This window comes from Pristis pectinata, chromosome 17, assembly GCF_009764475.1.
Source record: "Pristis pectinata isolate sPriPec2 chromosome 17, sPriPec2.1.pri, whole genome shotgun sequence".
Taxonomy (NCBI): domain Eukaryota; kingdom Metazoa; phylum Chordata; class Chondrichthyes; order Rhinopristiformes; family Pristidae; genus Pristis; species Pristis pectinata.
In genome coordinates, this window is record NC_067421.1 from 11,198,491 (window position 1) to 11,217,836 (window position 19,346).

The 19,346-nt window shown below is 40.8% G+C and overlaps 1 protein-coding gene across 2 annotated transcripts; it reads right to left on the reverse strand.

Moving 5' to 3' along the window:
- Positions 1-1,909: 1,909 nt before the first annotated feature.
- On the reverse strand, positions 1,910-19,339 carry ctu1 (cytosolic thiouridylase subunit 1 homolog (S. pombe)). Of its 2 annotated transcripts, none has more exons than XM_052032192.1 (3): positions 19,165-19,339; positions 5,776-6,283; positions 1,910-4,680 (listed from the first exon to the last, which is right to left on the reverse strand). In XM_052032192.1, the coding sequence occupies exons 2-3, from the start codon at positions 6,269-6,271 to the stop codon at positions 4,151-4,153; spliced, it is 1,026 nt and encodes a 341-aa protein (XP_051888152.1). In that variant the 5' UTR covers positions 6,272-6,283; positions 19,165-19,339; the 3' UTR covers positions 1,910-4,150. The 2 variants fall into 2 exon arrangements, with proteins under 2 accessions (XP_051888152.1, XP_051888151.1); XM_052032191.1 differs by having other exon boundaries at positions 1,919-4,680; positions 5,776-6,278; positions 19,165-19,326.
- Between the last annotated feature and the right edge of the window lie 7 nt (positions 19,340-19,346).

Sequence of the window (19,346 nt, forward strand, 5' to 3'; positions counted from 1 at the left end):
TGGAACCGACACTGGCTTGTCAATCTGCTTACTGCACTAAAAGTAGAAATAGTGACATTGCATTAATGAGCTTGGGACTGATCTAAATACGATGCTGAACTACAAAGCCTTACACAGGCAGTCATCGAATTCTCCAAATTTCAGGTAACCTACTCTCCCTCTGTTCCTTCTCTCTGCTCCTGATCTACCCAGTTCCTCCGACATCCACCCCAGCCCCCTATGGCCTGTTTCTTCCCGCTCCTCCACCCACTCCATCTGCCCATCACCCACACACTCCTCCCACTGGATCCCCTCCCCTAACCATTCCCATCTGCCCGCCCCACCTCCCTATTTACTGCTATGCTCTACTTTCCTTTCCCATCAGATTTGATCATCCCTGTTGCCTCAACCTATCACCTCCCAGGCTCTATTGCTAGGTCCATTCTTCCCTCATCCATCTGCCTATCACCCCTCCTCACCTGGATCCACCTTCCCCTCACCTCTTTATACTGGCTATCTCCCCTCTATCTTTCAGTCCAGATGAAGGGATACAACCCCAAACATTGACTGTCCATTTCCCTCCAGAGATGCTGCCTGACTTGCTGAGTTCTGAGTGAAGCATAATTGCCAACATGGACTGGTTGAGCCAAAAAGCCTGATTTTGTGCTAAATATTCCATCTTTAATTCAAGGAATCTCACTGAGTACGGATATGTTAAGCATCATACTGCCCCCTGCTGACCAAGGAAATTCAGGAAAGGAAGGTAGGATGGGCACTCAGCTGATACAGTGGCTTCCTATGCCTGACCATGTTATAATTCAACCCACCATGTCTGGAGGGCAGCTAACTGAGAGTCAGTTGTTTTTGACACATGAATTTGATTTACCAGTTGCTTATACACTTCAGACTTAGGGAGGGGAAGCTTAAACACTTATCTGCTATGCAGACAGGAACAAGCAGCTTCTGACAGGGCAGGCAGAAGCTGAACAGGTCAAGACTTCCCTAATCTTATGGTGGTGGAAAACATTAAGATGACATGCAAAGACTGACTGAGGCCAGAATCAAGATACTGATTGTGCAGTGCTGTTATACAAGAAATTTGCATTCCTTCTTCATTTGGTCTAATATTAGCACCTCAAATGAAGTGTGGCGTGTCTGAGTGCAGCCTACCAGCAAAGATCAGACAGGAGCAGGTTCTTCTCTCTCTAAAACTGGCATCTATTTTAATTGCACTGAAAGTGTTGATAATTAGTAATAGAACAACAGCCTTGAACACAGTATGACTTTCACACTGCCTAAGGTGCTAATTACTTGTCACAGTATCAGTTTGCAAACATCAGTGGTTACTTCTGTACAATTCCAGAAAGGCTCATTGAAAGTGATGTTTTTATAAAAATGTGCATCATTGTACACTACAGTTATTATAACCACAGAACTATAAGTAGTTTTAGGTTTTAATGCATACTAGGAATGATATACTTGCAGTAATAGGGTAATAACTGCAATCAAGCAATTTATTCTACTTTTCACTTTGTGATTGTTTTTATTTGCAGAGCAAGACATTATTCATTACAGACAAACATATTGGCACCCACCACTAGCAGCTTAGGTACAACATGTAAAAAAAACTTGTCTGCAAACAACCGAGAATAAAATCTGTTCTATCCCAATTCTGTGACATCTTGTATTTCCCAACCATCTGCACTCTAACCTCAATGGTTTTGTAACTAAAACCAGTACAAATATATGGGCAAATATTGAGCTGTATAGGGTTATACCATTAGGGGCAGCAGTAGGTTTGCTGAAACATTGCAATGGAAGGTTTAAGGTATCAGTTGATTGCTTGCAATACCGCCTAGGTTTGCTTTGATGTGATGTATAGGATGGTTTGAAACTGTGCATAAATGTAGGCAACATAAAATACTTGACTCCATTTATTAAATTATTTTTATTAAAATAAATCCAGATGTTAATGAATATAAATACAAAACTAAATTGATAAGACTTTGTATTGAGTTAAACACATTTAATGTATAATCATACCAGGCTGTCTTGCCAGGGCACAGTGTTCAGTGTGGACATCATTGTAAACCATTAATCCCAATAATCACTAAACCAACTCACCCTTCTCTTTTCCACCAGAGGACCAAAACATTACAATTGGTTATTTCTACTAAAACAGAAAACACTTTAAAATTAAATGATTTGGTCCTCATTTATCTGGTTATGAACATGGTTCCGAACTCAAATTGCCCATATGTCCAAGTATGGAAAGATTGGACAGTTCTTAACTGAAGAAATACTTCCATGCCAAATTCTGCAGTCTGTCATGTTCTGGTATTCAACAATGACGTTATTAAACTGGAAAGAGTGCAGAAAAGATTTACCAGGACATTACTTGGACTTGGAGGCCTGAGTTACAAGGAGAGGCTGCGAAGACTAGGGTAGGAGATTGAGGATGACCTGATAGAGGTATACAAGATCATGAGGGGCATAGACAGGGTGAAGGCACATAGTCTTTTGCCCCAGGGAGGGGTGCTAAAAACAAGAGAGCATAGATTTAAGATCAGAGGCAAGAGATTTAAAAGGGACATCGGGGCAGTTTCTTCACGCAAAGGGTGGTGCGTATTTGGAATGAGCTGCCAGAAATGGTGGTTGAGGCGGGTACATTAGCAACATTTAAAAGCCATCTAGATAAGTACATGGATAGGAGAGGTTTAGAGGGCTATGGGCCAAACACAGGCAGATAGGACCAGCTCGCTGAGCAACACAGTCGGCATGAACGAGTTTAGCCAAAGGGTCTGTTTCTGTGCTGTATGTCTCTATGACTCTGAGAGGTCCAGAATGAATACACGTTTATTAAAGATAGAAGTAGTAAGTTATGAGCACTTTATGTACTGAGTAGGTAGAACAGCCAGTCAAACTGCCCTCCAATATTTACTAAGCTACGCAGTACATAGTCTGAGGGAAAAAAAAACAGGAAACAATGGAAACACTCATCTGGTCAGGCAGCATTTGTAGAAAAGAAATTAATGTTTCAAGTTGAAGACCCTTATCAGACCTGAGAAAGTGTAAAAAGAATATAGTTTATATTTGCAGAGGGTTGCGAAGGGATAAATAGGACAAAGGGAATCTTTCTGATAGGGTGAGGACAGTATTGCCCTAGCAATAGTCATGGTTAAATCTGTTTGTCTTTTCATAGTTATTGCCTGACCCTGTGTAGTGTTTCCAACATTTCATCTTATTATTTCACATTTCCAGCATCTACAATTTTATATTTTCAGTAAATAGCCTGAGCTGACTAGCACTCGGATTAATCCACCTCCCCCATGCAGCAGTCCTTCTCTAAGTCAATTCAAACTATGCCTGGAGTCTAGTGTGTAGAGAATGACTCACACAATCACAGATCTCAGCAAGGTGAAAGATCTTAGTGCAAATGCTAGCAGCAAGCATCCCAGGTACCAGCAGTTTGTTGCTCCCTTGCTCTGGGCTTTCTTTCTTTCCTCTCCCAACCACACTATTTATATTTCCACTTCTGAGCAAACCTGCCAAAAACATCCCCCTTAGAGCCAAACCAGTGTGATTAATGTTCTGGTCTCACATAAAATAAGAACAGCATTCAGATTAACCAAATTTATATGCATTCTCCTACTGGAAGTTTTATCACCTTGGTTATGTTTGTTTTTTCTTCCAATATTTACCTTAAATCTTGGTATACAAAGACTTACATAAACACAGATTTTCATAACGTGGTGCAAATTGTAAATTACCTATTGATCAACTATTGCACTTGACCTTTATCTAATACTCCTCAAAAATCTCTGCTTTTCAAGAAAATCTGTAAATTAACTTTACTGTTCCATTGTAGGAATTTGTAGGAAAAGAGCAGAATGGTGCTGGGTCCTCAGCACTAGATTCCATCTCTCTACAAATATTACTCCAAATGTTGTAATGACGAGTGGACTGTCTTTGCAACTTAATTAAAATTTTACTTCATGATATTGCTATGTTGGCAGACATTAGCATGACAAAAAGGATTATTTGATACCAGCAATTCTATTCAGATTAATAGAAGCACCTTGGTCATAAACTGGCCAGTTAACATTTTAAGGCAGCTTCGGCCAAATAAGTTACAGAGTTTAAACCTAAATGTCAAAGTAGCTGCAAGTATTCAGAAATCAACTACTCTTAATTTCTTCATCTCTGCCTCAGTGAGTGGTTCCTTGTTTAGCAGTCGGCTATGCAGTTTTGCGTGCTTGCCAATACCAAGTTTAGGAAGCCCACGGTTCAGTCCCTCCAACAGAACACAAGCCTTGCAGAGCGCTTGGCTAGAAATGTAACCACAGCGTGTACAGGTGCCTTGTTTGGGCATCTTCACATCCTCCTTCACAGAGAGGTTTTCACCAGAGTGAATCACATCCATAATAGCACTTGGTCGGATTGACTCCAGGTCTTTCAGGAAAGTACGGGCGTAGCCCCGATATGCATTAGGGGAATACACACATTCGGTGGAGAAGTAGTCCAGTTTCTTGAAGTAAGCATACAGCACAATCTCTTTCTCATAAGCATATTTGAGTGGCTTGCAACGGGGAATTGCCCCTTCACTACCTGTAGTAATCGCCGTACAGCGGCGCAATCGAGCAATATCTCCACGCAGGAAATTCATCAAGACTGTCTCAGCAATATCATCTGCATTGTGACCTGGATGTGGAATAAAAAGGAAGACGCTGTTAATCTTCAACACACAGGCAAACTTGTTACTGGGTGAATGTGCATGTCAGGAGTTCACATCACTAGCTGGTCCTCAAATTAAGACCAGCCATACAACTAAACCGGCACAGTAACATGGAAGGTTATGTAGAATTTTGGGAAAGCAGTACTGGACTGTTGGCACCGGAAGCGTGGCGACAGTTGCAGGCTGCCCCAGAACACTATGCAAAAGGATGCATTTCCCTGTGTGTTTCAACATACGTGACTAATAAAGATATCTTATCTTTTCCCATGTGATGTGATCCCTGCCAGATTAATAATTGCACGTGTCCAACATCATTTTTAAAATTCTCAAAAGCTTATTTGCACAAATAATTTTTGATGTGGTCATGTTAAAAATTAACTGTGGAAACTTGCCGAGTACTCCATTAACCTTCGATTATTTTCCATGTCTGTTCATTAATGTAGAAATACTTACAATGCTTTAAACTACTCCCATATATTCTTATAACATTTTATTTTCTTTAATCCAGATTTAACCCTTGTTCAATTTAATGAATAATTCTGGGAAGATTCTCCAATGTTAAATAAGTGCAAGATACCATTGTTAAAACAATGGTCATTGGGTGTTGGATTTATACCAGGAAATTTCTGAACAGCTGGTTTCCCTCCACTTATGTGGGGAAACAGTAAGCAAAGTTCAAGAGAAAGGATGAGAACAATTTTTCCAATGGATTTGGAGGATATCACATTGAGTAGCTAGCATAACATGGAAACCGGCAGAAAAGCAGAAGCTGATTACTTTAAAAAACAAAGTCTGAACTAATGTTAAGAAAATAGAAAGGCTTTAGAACAAAGGGAGGAGAAAATGTTACAGTAAGCCAACAATTCTGCAGTTGCATCTACTCGAACAGAGAAGTGGTTTTCCTCAAAATCTCACTAGAAAGATGAGAAGGGTAGGAATGGGTGAAATATTACATTTCTTTCATGGAACTGGACAGGTCCCAGTGAATATTTTGGTCATGTATAACATGTATAAGTTTGCATGAATGAGCTGAGGTAAATATGAAATCAGTACTGCATTACCTGTGCAGACCTTGTCCACTTTCAGCATCATGGCTCCACGATCGAGAGCTTGCCGCCTGAAGACACCACAGAAAGTGCAGTTGTTCTTCAAACCAACTTTCTTCACAATCTGGTCCATCGTCCAGCCATATAGCTCTTCATAGGAAATAATCTTGAGTGGCAGGTCATACTGTTGCTGGTTTCTCTTTACCGTCTCCAAGGAGTCATCACGATAACCACTAATGCCTTCGTCCACGGAAAGCAGCATTAGATTTAACCCATAATTATATCGATCATTTAAGACTTTCAAAACATGAGCCAGAACAGTTGAGTCTTTCCCACCAGAAGCCCCAATTCCAATGGTCTCTCCCTTCTGGAAAAGCTTTGCAGATATGATTGTCTGGTGAGTCTCCTCTTCAAAAGCCCAGAAAAAGCACTCTTTACAAAGAGAATGCCCTGTTTTGGGACGCCTGAGGACTGCTGCCTTCTTCCCACAGCTGCTGCAGTGAACAGGCATGTTGAAGCTAATCTGGAAGAACAAACAAAAGGACTTGTTATGTGAGATGTAGCTAACAAAGCAAAATGAAAACGGATTGCAAATACAGTCACTTGCACCTTGTCTGGTCTATTATGAGCTGCACCAGCAGTACTTTTATTGCAGACCATCATAACTAGGGTGACACAAATATGGACTCAGGTCCCACGATTCTCTAAACCTCAGATTAGGGAGAAGGCTGAGATACCGAGCAAAACAATTTATCCAATCTTGCACTTTGATCCAAAGAAAACAAGGTTTGCTTTCCAACATTTTGGACTGGAATTTCATTTCTTTGATTTGGTGTTTAAGGGAGACTTTAAAGTTTCTTCTTGGAGACATTAGTTCCGAAAATGCGACCTTCCATTAGTATTACATTGAAGATTTTGCTCAGATTACATGCTCGAGTCCAAGAGGGAGCCTTGAACCTAAAACTTTCCAATTCTGATAAAAGTTTTGCTAGCAAATTAAACAAACAAGAGTACTACAATTAGTGAAATAGACAATAAAGCGTACACAATCGCAAGTTCAAAGACCAAGTTGAAAGCCAAAAATTAATTTAATAAAAGACATTTTAGGAGAGTTATAAAAGATAACTTTGAGGAGTGAACTTTTGGAAACTATTCATTAAAAGAGCAGCAAGGTTCTATCCAGAATGTTAGAATTTTATTAAAGCACCACTCTTAGCATGTGTTTCACTTATTAATGACTTGAGAGGGAAAGAAGGAAGCCTGATTTGATGTTCCAACTGAAAGATGAAACATTCATCAACTCAGGTTTCCCTTAACACTGCACTTGAAGTATCAGACTAAATTTCACACTCATTATCAAAATGGTAGTGAGTTCTATATTAATAATTTACAAACATCTTTAATAATCTCTTCAAAAGCACCAACAGCTCAGCATTTTGCAGCTGTTATGTTCCAGGTTTGTGCTCTCTCTCAAACTCCCTCTTTATCCTATAACCAGATGATTTCATCTAGAGCTTATTCCCATGGCATTCCTGGCTTCATCCAATCCTCTATTCCATTTGTCTTATCCACCCCTCACCCACCTTCCCTGCAACTTCAAACGAACTTACTTTCTCTTTCCCAGTTCTGCCCAAGAGCCTTTGATCCAAATATTAACTTGTATTTTTCTTTCCACAGATGCTGTCTGATCTGCTCAATGTTTCAAGTATTTTTTTCTGTTTTTTCAAAAGCACTGCCACTTAAAAGCACAATCCTAATATCGATTTTGTGTCAGCAATTTTATTATTCACTGTTATTATGAACTACATCAGCAGTTAAATTACATCTGGGCCTAATTCAGAACTTGTTGCTAGAAACTGGCTCTACTGGAAAATCTGCAGGAAAATTGAGCTCTGGAAATATATCAACAAATCTAGATGGCACAACAATTGATGATGGTTAATAAAATAAATTAATTAGATATACTCTACCCAAATTTGAGCACAAATATTTTAATTGGTATCCAAATGATGCACCTCCAAGCAACACTGAAAGAAATCCCATTTTACCTCTGGAAATCAACACTGCTGGATGCTGTGGAGAGCAGCAACTACATATAAAAATCTAAAACAAACATTAAACACATAGAACAGAATCAGTTATTCCAAAATAATTTTTTGACAACCTGAATATTTTTATTGAAAATCTAATCTGGAAATCTGAATTAAAAAATGCTGGAAACAGCTAAAATTTGTAACAGAACACTTGAAAATGTTGACTCTGCTTCTTTCTCTGCACTTGCTCCGACATGCTGATTGCTTCCAGCATTTTCTGTTTATATAATTTAATATTTTTATTATGCAAGACAACAGTGGAATTTTTAGTCAAGGTAGGGATGCCCATCAAATCATGCAAAGTGTGCTTAATGTTAAAGGGATATGGGAGAATGGGAAATCACTTTAGATTGAAGTACTCCCTAAACTGATTTTTCATTCTCCAAAATTCTGTCTTAATTTGTAATAATATTATGAATTTCAATTAAGGAATAAACTAATATGGAACACTTTTAATGGAAGCAGTTTTTCTTCCAATCACATTTTAAATTACTACCTCACTGGGATAATTTTATAATACAAGATGAGGGTCAACGAGGAGGAAACAACCCCTGTTTTAATTCGCCATCAGCACTTATCCTTGGGATGTGAGTGATTAATAAATGAGAGCCTAGATACTTGGAGTACACTCCATATTATGGGCACTAAAAGTGGACTACCCATTCTCCAAAAACTGTAATTTGGTTTATTCACTAAATTCAACATATGCTCTTTTATGCTGGGGATATGCAGGGATAAAGGAAACCTGAAGTGGCCAGCATAAAAAATGCAAACAGCACCTGTAATCCCACAGTGAAACACTGGTAATTATAACCTTGCTCTTGGTCAATGGTGGAAATGTCAAAGGAATAGTCATATCCCAAGAGCAAGGAAGTGAAGCCATGCAAATTAGGTCGTTAAGGACACGGCAAAGGAAATTTGGTCCAGAGCAAGTTCTCACAAATTAAGTTTAAGTGACGTTGAATATGGGATCATCTTTAAGAATAAGAAATAGAAAAAGTCGGACAAACAATCCCTCAAGCCTGCTTCACCATTCAATAAAATGATGGTTGATTAAATCTGAACCTCAGATTCACTTTCCTGCTTGCTCATCATACCACAGACCAAAAATCTTATTACAGTGTCAAACACGTCTCATCAGGTTCCATAGTTTACTGGGGTACAAAATTCCAAAGATCCACACACCTCAGAGAAGGAATTCCTCCTTATCTCTGCCTTAAACACGTAATTCATTATTCTGAAACTACACTCCCCAGTTCTTGATTCCCCTACCCAGGGGAAACATCTTCTTAGCATCCGTCAAGCACCCTCAGAATCTTGTTTTAGCAAGATCATCTCTTGTTTTTCTTAACTCAATTAAGTATAAACCCAATCTGCTCAACCTTTCCTTGTAACTCAACCCATTCACTCCAGGAATCTACCATAAGCTTTTCTTAAAGTGCCTCCAGTGCAAGAATAAAAAAGGCCAAAACTGTATGCAGTGCTCCATGTGTAGTTTCTTCAATGCTCTGCACGATGGTAGCAAACTTCCCTAGTTTTAGACTCCATCCACATTACAATAAGGACCAGCATTCCATTTTGCCTTCCGAACTTTGTGTCTTATATCCAAGGACACTGAGGTCCATCTGTACAGCAATCTCACTCCTTTAAGCAAAACCATATTTTGCCTTTTCTAATCTTCCAGCCAAAGTAGATACATTTATATTTTTCCATCTGCCAACTCTTTGCCTACTCTAACCCATATATTCTCTCTGCATCCTTAATGTGCTTTCCTACCTATCTTTATATTGTCAGCAAATTTGGCTATAATGCTCTAGGTCTCTTCTACTGTCATTAATATAGATTTTAAGTACTTAATGTGGATTACAACTTTTGGTACCCGACTACAGATAGCCAACCTGAAAATAATTCATTTATCCTGACTCTACTTTCTGTCAATTAGCCAACCCTCTATCCAAGTTAATACATTACCCACCATCCCATGTGCTTTTATCTAGAACCTTGAACATTGTTTAAAAATAAATTTCCCTTTAAAGACAAGTGGGACTTTTTTTCTTTCAGACAATCATGAATCTTTGGAACTCCCTTCCTCAAAGAGTGGAGGAAGCAGAATCTCTGACTATTCTGAAGACAGAGGTGGATAGATTCATGATAAGCAAGGTGATGGAAGGTTACCACGGGTGGATGGGAATGCCAGTTGAGGTTACAATGAGATCAGCTGTGAGCTCATTAAACGAGGGAGCAGATTTCAAAGGGCTGAGAGACATACTCCTGTTTTTAATTTGTGTGAGCGTTAACAAAATTTACTAAAAACATTTCCCTTTCATGAAAGCATATCACCACCACTTCACTGTACTGTAATTTTCTAAAATGTCCCACTTTCACTTTAATAATGAATTCCAACATTTCCCTATTATGACACCAAGCTAACTGGTCTATAGTTTCCTGTTTTTTGTCTCTCCTTTCATGAAGGGTTACATTTACAATTTTCCAATTCACTGGAACTTTTCTAGAATCTACAGAACTTTGGAAGATCACAACCCATGCATCTTCTGTCTCTGCAGCCACTACTTTTGATACCCAAGGATGCAGGTTACAGGTCTTAAAGGACTCATCAGCCTTTAGTCTCATTAGTTTGCTATTTTGATCTTATCTTTCAGTCCCATTATCCTTTATAGTAATGATAGTGATAGCTTTAATTCTTCCCCCTCCCCACCTTTTCTTGGTCTGGATTTTCTACTATTATTGGATGACTTAAGTGTTTTCTCACATGAACAGAAAAATATTTGCTCAAAGTCTGTTATTTCTTTATTTTCCCTATTATTAATTCTTCAGGGTCATCTTCAAAGGGACCAACATTTATCTTAGTATCTCTCTTCCTTTCCAGAAGTTATTAACATCTATTTACATTTCTTGCTTATGTTTTTTTTGCTTAAAATCACCTTTTGCAAGTTCATAAAAAAAAATTCCTCAATCTTCACTCATCTTGCTATTATAGGCTTTACCTTACAATTTGATACCATCCTTAATCACTTGAGTTAGCCATCCTTCTCAGAGTATTTCCCAAATAAATTTTCCTTTGCCAGAATGTTGAGGCATCTCCTTTAATATATAGCACAACTTATCTACCATCTGACCTTCCAATCTACTTCCTCAACACACTGCCTTCGTACCTTTAGAACTATCTTCACATTTAAAGATGCTCGATTCAAATCTCAGTTTCTCATGCTCAACATGATAGAATTTCATATTCCATTTATAATAATCCCACCCCCCACAGGATCATTTACTATGAGATCATTAATCAATCCTGACTCATTAAACAATTAGATCTAAAATAGCCTATTCACCGGCTGATTCCACAATGTACTGTTTAAAGAAACTGTCCTGGATATACAACACACACACCACGATCTTCTGCTCGATGCTACCTTCGCCTATTTGATTTGATCATTCTAAAAGACTAAAAGTCACCTATAATTATTGCAGGGCCTTTCTTGCAAGCCCAATTATTTCTTGATTTATACTGCATCTACAGTTCAGTCACTGTTCAGGGACATATAGACTACAGCCACTCATGATTTTTCTTTCCCATGCTATTCCTGATCTCTACCCAGACTGATTATCTATACGACCTTCTGAGCAAAGATCAATTCTCTGTAAATGCACTGATATGCTTTATTAACAGAGTTACTGCACCTCCTTAACCTTTCCACTTATCCTTCCAAAACGTTAAGTATGCCAGAAAACTGAGTTCCCAGTCCTGGTCACCTTGTGACTCAGATCATACATTTAGATTTCCGTTTCGGCCTTGAAGTAATTGATCTTGTTGAGAATTAAGAACACTTCACATTGTCTTTTTGCCACTTTTCCCTACTTAGATTATTTGCACTTGTAGACTTCTACCCTTCTGTCACATTGACTATTATTAGCCATTTCACTATTAACATGACTTTTCTCCTTAACTTTCTAAATTTCCATCATGCCCTCTGCCACTACTTAGCTTAAAGGCCCAGACACTTCGATGTGGAGATAGACCACTTTGACGTGGAACTAAGTCTATCTGAGAGCACTCCAGCGTCTCATTTGAAGGAAACCTCCAAAGGTGCTGTGTTCACTCGGTACTGGACAAAAAACACATTCTTTCTGCAGAAAAATCTATACAGAGGCTTGGTAATTTTTTAGGAACCCTTTGGCTATGTAATACCATTTCAATGCAAAAGATCTTCAGGTTTCACAGCCTTCTCATGCTCTAAACTAAGCATTTCAATGATTTAAGGTGGACCCATAAAAGTCTTACTGGTACATTTGCACCTCTACTCTTGACAACTACTGTAACTACACGGCAATGCACACAAATGGCATAGAAATCTGTTGCTCTTATCCAATCAGACCTGCAACAATCTGGTTGACATTTAACTGCCCTCCAAAATGGATTTGCAAGCCACTCAGTTAAAAAAAAACAAAAATAAAACTGAACAGACATCCCAACATCAGCCTAGGCACCAAATTCGGAAACAGTAAAGGCACTCCTAGCTCAATTTAGACTATCATCTAAATTAGGAGAACTATCAAAAGAAGCAGCTTCAAGTCAGCTCCATTGTAACCTTTGCATTCATCCTGTCCACTGCTTGATAGAATCAAATAAAGGTGTTCATACAGTCTTCGTTATCAATTCTGGAACCAATGAAGGCTCACTGTGTCATGTAAGATACAAGTTTTTCCTGATTATCCCCAACAGTCTTCCCTTAGCAGATATATTAGTACTCTTCCATGATGAAAGCAGCACCGAAAGTAGCAAGGACACAGAACTGACTTTGGATGGGAGACTTAAGTTGGTTCAGTAGCACCAGTTGGCCTGAACAACACTGCACCCAGACTGGGACATAGGCAGGGAATGAGAGAACTAATGCAGGGGATAAACATGGTAAACACTGTCCTCACCAACATAGCTATTGCAACCACATGTATATTGGTAGGTGTGACCATAAGTGAAGACTAAGCCCTCCCTTCACAGTGAGGATGCCCTTCACTGTATTGTGTTGCATTACCATCATATTAAAGGGAAAAGATTCAGAACAGATTTGGCAGCTCAAAACTGGGTCAATACACAAGTCAATATGGACCATCAGCAGGATGAATGTAACCTTGATGCTTAGCAAAACCCTCAATCTACCATTACTACATCCTGGTTCAATGTGCAGTGTAAAGGAGCACAGCAAGAGGAAAATGGGAACTTTAAAAATTAAATGCCAACCAGCTTCAGCACAGGACCACGTGTCCTAAAAAGCAGAACCTGCACACAGTAGAGAATGCCAAATCATCCCACATTCAACAGATCCATTTAAAGCTCTACAGTCTTGAAACAGTCAAGAAAATAGATAACTAAAGTGAAGACTCCAGGACTATCCTTATTTTCAAAGATGAAGCCCAGCATTATCCTGATTCATAAGTGATGACTGGATGATTTCCCCCCCCCCCCGCCCCACCCAACTTCAAAGCTCAGACAATTTGATTCACTTGATGTGATAAAGAAACCCGAGTGCAACAAATATAATTAAATTCATGGACCTGAACAATATTACAGCTATAATGCTTATCACTTGCACCCTAGAAATAGCCAAGCTGTTATGTACAGCTACAAAACTAGCATTGACTTGAATGTGCAAAATTGTCCAATTGTGTCCTTCTCACAAAAAAAAGGTTAAGAACAAATGGCATAGGAGCAAGAGTAAGTTAATCAACCCCTGATGTCTGGTCTACCATTCAATAAGTTCATGGCTGATCCAATCATGGCATCAAGATCATTTTCTTGCTCTTCACAGACTAATACAAACTGGCAAATCACTGTTGACTCTATCCTCACAAGTTAATAAAGCATCACTGGCAGCAATGTCAAGCAACACTCTCACAAATAACCTGCCCACTGATGCTCTGGGTTTCAGCCTTGGTTCTTATTTATTCATTCACAGAATGTGGACCAATGTCAGATTTATTCCAAAACACCCCTGAACTCAGAAAGCAATTGAAAGTCACATATGGGCCACATAGGGCAAGAATGAAAGATCTTCTTCCCTGAAGTATATTACTGTATCAGGTGTTTTTATGATTGCAAAATGCTCATTGAGGCCTCACTGAACTGAATTAGACCAATCACATAAATAGTCTGACTGTAAAGGCAGGCCAGAGGCTACTTATTCTCTGAAGAACAACTTGGCTTCTCACTCACTGGAATCTTACCTGAGCCCCCAAAAGGCACAAATTTTTGTGATGGAATACTCTTAATTTAAATGGTAAAATAGTTCCAACAATAGAATTCACATGACAGCATTCAGGGAAAAGCAACCCTCTTCACTTGTACCTGACCCACAGCCCTGAACATTCACTTCTTCCCTCATCAATGCGTTGTATCTGCAGCGAGTTAAATCTACAAGATGTATTTCTACAACACACCAAGGCTTCTCGAACAGCACCTCTGAAATTCACAATCTCCACCACCTGGGACAACAGCAGCAAAAGCATGGAAATCCACCATATCCAAATGCATTTCCTGATCATACAGCTTTGCTAATGCCTTCACTGTTGCCAAGTCTGAATTCCAGAACTTATTATCTAACGGCAATAGCCCCACATGGACTGTAACAATTCAAGTAGACAGCACACCACCATCTTTCCAAGGGCAAGTGACAAGCATTAAATGTTGGTATGGCCAGCAAAACTCACATCCCAATACAGAAATTTTAAAAAAAACATCTTTCGAGGATGCACGAAGAGAGGGATGTATGGATATTTACTCATCAATGTTTGATTATGGCAGGGCAGGTAGATATGTCAGTTAAGAAAGTATACCAGACCCCTAATTTTGTAAATGGGGCACTGAATAGAAAAAGTTAGTCATGCTGCCTTAGATAGCTCCTCCAAATCAACCACATATATACTCTGGCTTCTGCTCCAGTTCTGAAGTGACCAATATGCGTCTCTCAAGAATCTACTGGAGGCAAGGAGGTGTGTGTAGTTTATGGAGGTGATGTGCTCTTTCTGCCATTCATGCTGGACATGTGTGTTCCCAATGGAGGGACTAAAGTTTCTGAGTGTCATCCCAAATGCTTCTTCTCCACTTTGGGCCAGGAATTCCCAGAAGTCAATAGGACCTTCGGCCCACAATGTTGTGCCGACATAGCCCTACCAACAGAATGCCCATATCCCTCCATTTTCCTCTCATTCATGTGCCCATCCAAGCCCCTCTTAAAAGCCCCCAATGAATTTGCCTCCACCACCCTATCAGACAACACATTCCAGGCATCCACCAGTCTGAGTAAAAAATGTGCACCTGACATCTGTTCTGATCCTATCCCCTCTCACCTTAAATGCATGCCCTCTGGTATTGGATTGCTCAATAAGGGAAAAGAGATATTGCTTGTCCATCCTATCTATGTCCCTCATAACTTTATACACATCCAACAGATCACCCCTCAGCCTCCGCCTTATTGCATAATGCACAAATCCAAAGTAACATTGCCCACCATCTGCTTTTCACAGAGGGGCCATGATTTGGTATGTTTTTTCTAAGCCTTTGAACATGTTATTCTGTAAACACCCTATTTATCTCCATTCCTCCAAATATTGATTAATCGGAAACGTTCTGCCAAATCAAACCAGTTTAATCCAAGCAAACCAATTCATTATTTGAAAGAAAATCAGACTTAATAAATAAAATTACTATTCTATGGCATTACGGGAACACTTATTCTGTGACATCATTCAGAATTTTGCAGAACACAGTCGGCTAACCTGATAGTAACTCCAGTCAGGTGTCAGGCACATGAACAATGAGGACTGTCCAATAAAGCTACCAGTGTGATTAGGGCCTTGATATTGAGAATGTTGGCCTGGAAGAGGATGCCAACATTGGTTAACTTATGCTGCCAGTGGATTTGGGGAATTTTGCAGAAATGGTATTAGTGGTATTTCTCCAGCTGGCTGTAGGCAGCCGAAGTCACAAAAGCATATCAGAGACCAGGTAGATCTCATGGGCCATGTACCAAGTTTGGGGACCTGAGCTTCAAATATTCTTTTCCTCAGACAGCCATTCAATATCTGACTTTGCTGAGAGTTGGCACCCAAGATATGGTTTCCAGGGTCTTGCATGTCATCTGTGGAACCAGAGGAGCCAAACACACTAGATCACTGTTACACCACCATCAAGAGCACATACCGTGCCATCCCACACCCACACTTTGGCAATGTCTGACCACTTGGCTGTACTTCTACTCCCGGCATATAGGCAAAGACTGAAGACTGCAGCACCAGTGGCGAGGATGGCGAAGGTATGGTCAAAGGACGTGGAGGAGCATTTACAGGACTGCTTTGAATCAGTGGACTGGACCATATTCAAGGATTCATCATTGGATCTAAATGAATGTGCTACAGCCGTCACTGACTTCATCAAGTCCTACGTGGATGAGTGTGTGCTGTGAAAACATACAGAGTCTTCCCAAACCAGAAGCCTTGGGTGAACCAGGAGATTCACATTCTGCTGAGGGCTAAATTTGTGGCGTTCAAAACCGGCGATCTGAAACCCTACAAGAAGTCCAGGAACAACCTACGGAAAGCCATCGTGAGAGTGAAAAGGCAATTCCAAGTGAAGCTAGAGACACAATCACATGCACAACTGCGGCAGGGTTTGCATGCCATTACTTCCTACAAGGCGAAACCCAACAGCATGAATGGCAGCAATGCTTCACTCCCTGATGAACACAACAACTTTTATGCACGTTTTGAAAGGGAGAATAACACTACACCTGTGCGAATCCCCACAGCATCTGGTGACCCTGTGATGTCTGTCACAGAGGCCAACATCAGAACATCATTCCAGAGGGTGAACCCTTGCAATGTGTCAGGCCCCGATGGTGTACCTGGCAGGGTACTCAAAATTTGTGCCAACCAACTGGCTGGAGTGTTCAAGCACAGGGCATCAATCATACCAGTGCCCAAGAAGAGCATTGTGAGCTGCCCCAACAACTATCGGCCAGTAGCACTCACATCTACTGTGATGAAGTGCTCTGAGAGGTTGGTCATGGCTAGAATTAACTCCTGCCTGAGCAAGGACCTGGACATACTACAATTTGCCTACCGCCACAACAGGTCTATGGAGAATGCAATCTCACTGGCTCTTCACTTGGCTTTGGAGCACCTAGACAACAGCAGCAAATGTCAGGCCGCTGTTCATCGATTACAGCTCGGCGTTCAACACCATTATCCTCTCAGTATTAATCAACAAGTTTCAAAATCTGGGCCTCTGTACCTCCCTCTGCAACTGGATCCTTGACTTCCTAATCAGGAGACCACAGTCAGTGCAGATGGGTAATAACATCTCCTCACTGAAACTCAACACAGGCACACCTCAAGGATGCGTGTTTAGCCCACTGCTCTACTCTCCCTAACTCATGATTGTGTGGCTAGGCACAATTCAAATGCCTTCTATAAATTAACCGATGACACCAATGTTGTTGTCAGAATCTCAGATGGTGACGAGGAGGCGTACAGGAGCGCAAGATAGATCGGCATGTTGTATGGTGTCGCAACAACAACCTCGCACTCAATGTCAGCAAGACCAAGAAATTGATTGTGGACTTCAGGAAGGGGGAAGTCTGGAGAACACACACCAGTCCTCATTGAGGGGCCAGCGGTGGGAATGGTGAGCAGCTTCAAGTTCCTGGGCATCAACATCTCAGAGGATCTATACTGGGCTCAACACATTGATGCAATCACAAAGAAGGGGTGCCAGAGGCTCTACTTCATTAGGGGTTTGAGGAGATTTGGTACGTCACCAAAGACTCTTGCAAATTTCTACAGATATACGGTGGAGAGCATTCCTTTATTTTGTGATAGGAATAGTATTAGTTAATTAGCTCATGGAGCAGACTTGATGGGCCAAATAGCCTACTTCTGCTCCTTTGTCTTGTGATCTTGTGACTGGTTGCACCACCGCCTGATACGTAGGCTCCAACGTGCAGGATCGAAAGAGGCTGCAGAGGGTCATAGACTCAGCCAGCTCCATCATGGGCACAACCCCCCCCCCCTCCCCTCCCCCAACCATCGAGGACATCTTCAAGAGGCGGTGCCTCAAGAAGGTGGCATCCATCACTAAGGACCCTCACCATCCAGGACATGCCCTCTTCTCATTACTACCATCAGGGAGGAGATACAGGAGCCTGAGACCCACACTCAATGTTTCAGGAACAGCTCCTTCCCCTGCACCATTAGATTTCTGAGTGGTCCATGAACTCTATCTTGTTATTCCTCTTTTGCTATACTTATTTATTTTTGGATAACTTAGTAATTTTTGTGTCTTGCACTGTACTGCTGCTGCAAAACAACACATTTCACAACATACGTAAGTGATAATAAACCTGATTCTGATCTTTACCATAGGAGAGTGGGGTTGTACAGTAAAGACACATTGGTAGAGGACCTTTGTTTTGCTGATATTGAGTGTATGGCCTATTCCCTCTTATACTTCAGTCAATGAGTTAAAGATGATCTGCAGCTCAACAAATTGCATGTATATACTAGCATCATCTGTATATTACAGTTAGATTGACCTTTGACCAAAACAGTATGTAATGCAAGTCAAACAGTTTCCCCTTGATCCTATAATTAGCTCCACTCTATTCTACATACAAACTTCTCAACAGAATAGATGCTGGGAGGATATTTCCCCTGGCCAAAGAGATCATAGTCTCAAAAGTAAGGGGAAGGCCCTTTCGGATGGATGAGAAAAAATTTCTTCATTCCAAGGGTGGTGAATCTTTGGAATTCTCTATCCCAGAGTGCTGCGAAGGTTAAATCATAGATTGCATACCAAAACAAAGATCAATCGATTTCTTGATACTAAAGACATGAAAGAGTGAGCACAGGGAAAGAAATGGTAGAAAAGAAGCCATATCCTGCTGAGTGGAAGAGTAGACTCAAGGGAGCCAGGTGTCCTACGCCCTGTTACGTTCCTTTGTTGCAGCTAACTAACTCTTGGATCTCCTGGTCAGACCAGTCCTGGGTCTTTCTGGTAGAGAAGCCGGGAGTTTCATCACGGGTGTTAAATAGGCCAATCTGGAACGGCAGCTCCTGTTGTCTACACGTTGCCTATGAGGTGCTCCAAGGACCGTTGATTAGTCGTGTTAAACCTTTCTTAGCGTTTCCATGTGGAAAAACTGGGTGTAAAATCTCCTTTTTAACATTTACAGTAGAGGTGAAAGGAGCTTCACTTCACAGCTCTGGACACCCTCAGCCCCTCGCACCCTGACTTACTCACCCAGCCCCGTGCTTTACACGCTGCCTCGCCGCGTAACCAGCGCCGCGTCGTCAGATGCGATCCTCCTGAGGGGCGCCGTTAACCGACCGACCCCACAGAAACCCGACGGCAAGAAACCACCCTCACCCGCGGCCGGCACCGACCGCCGCCATACCTCAGGCGTCCCAACGGCCCCTCAGCGA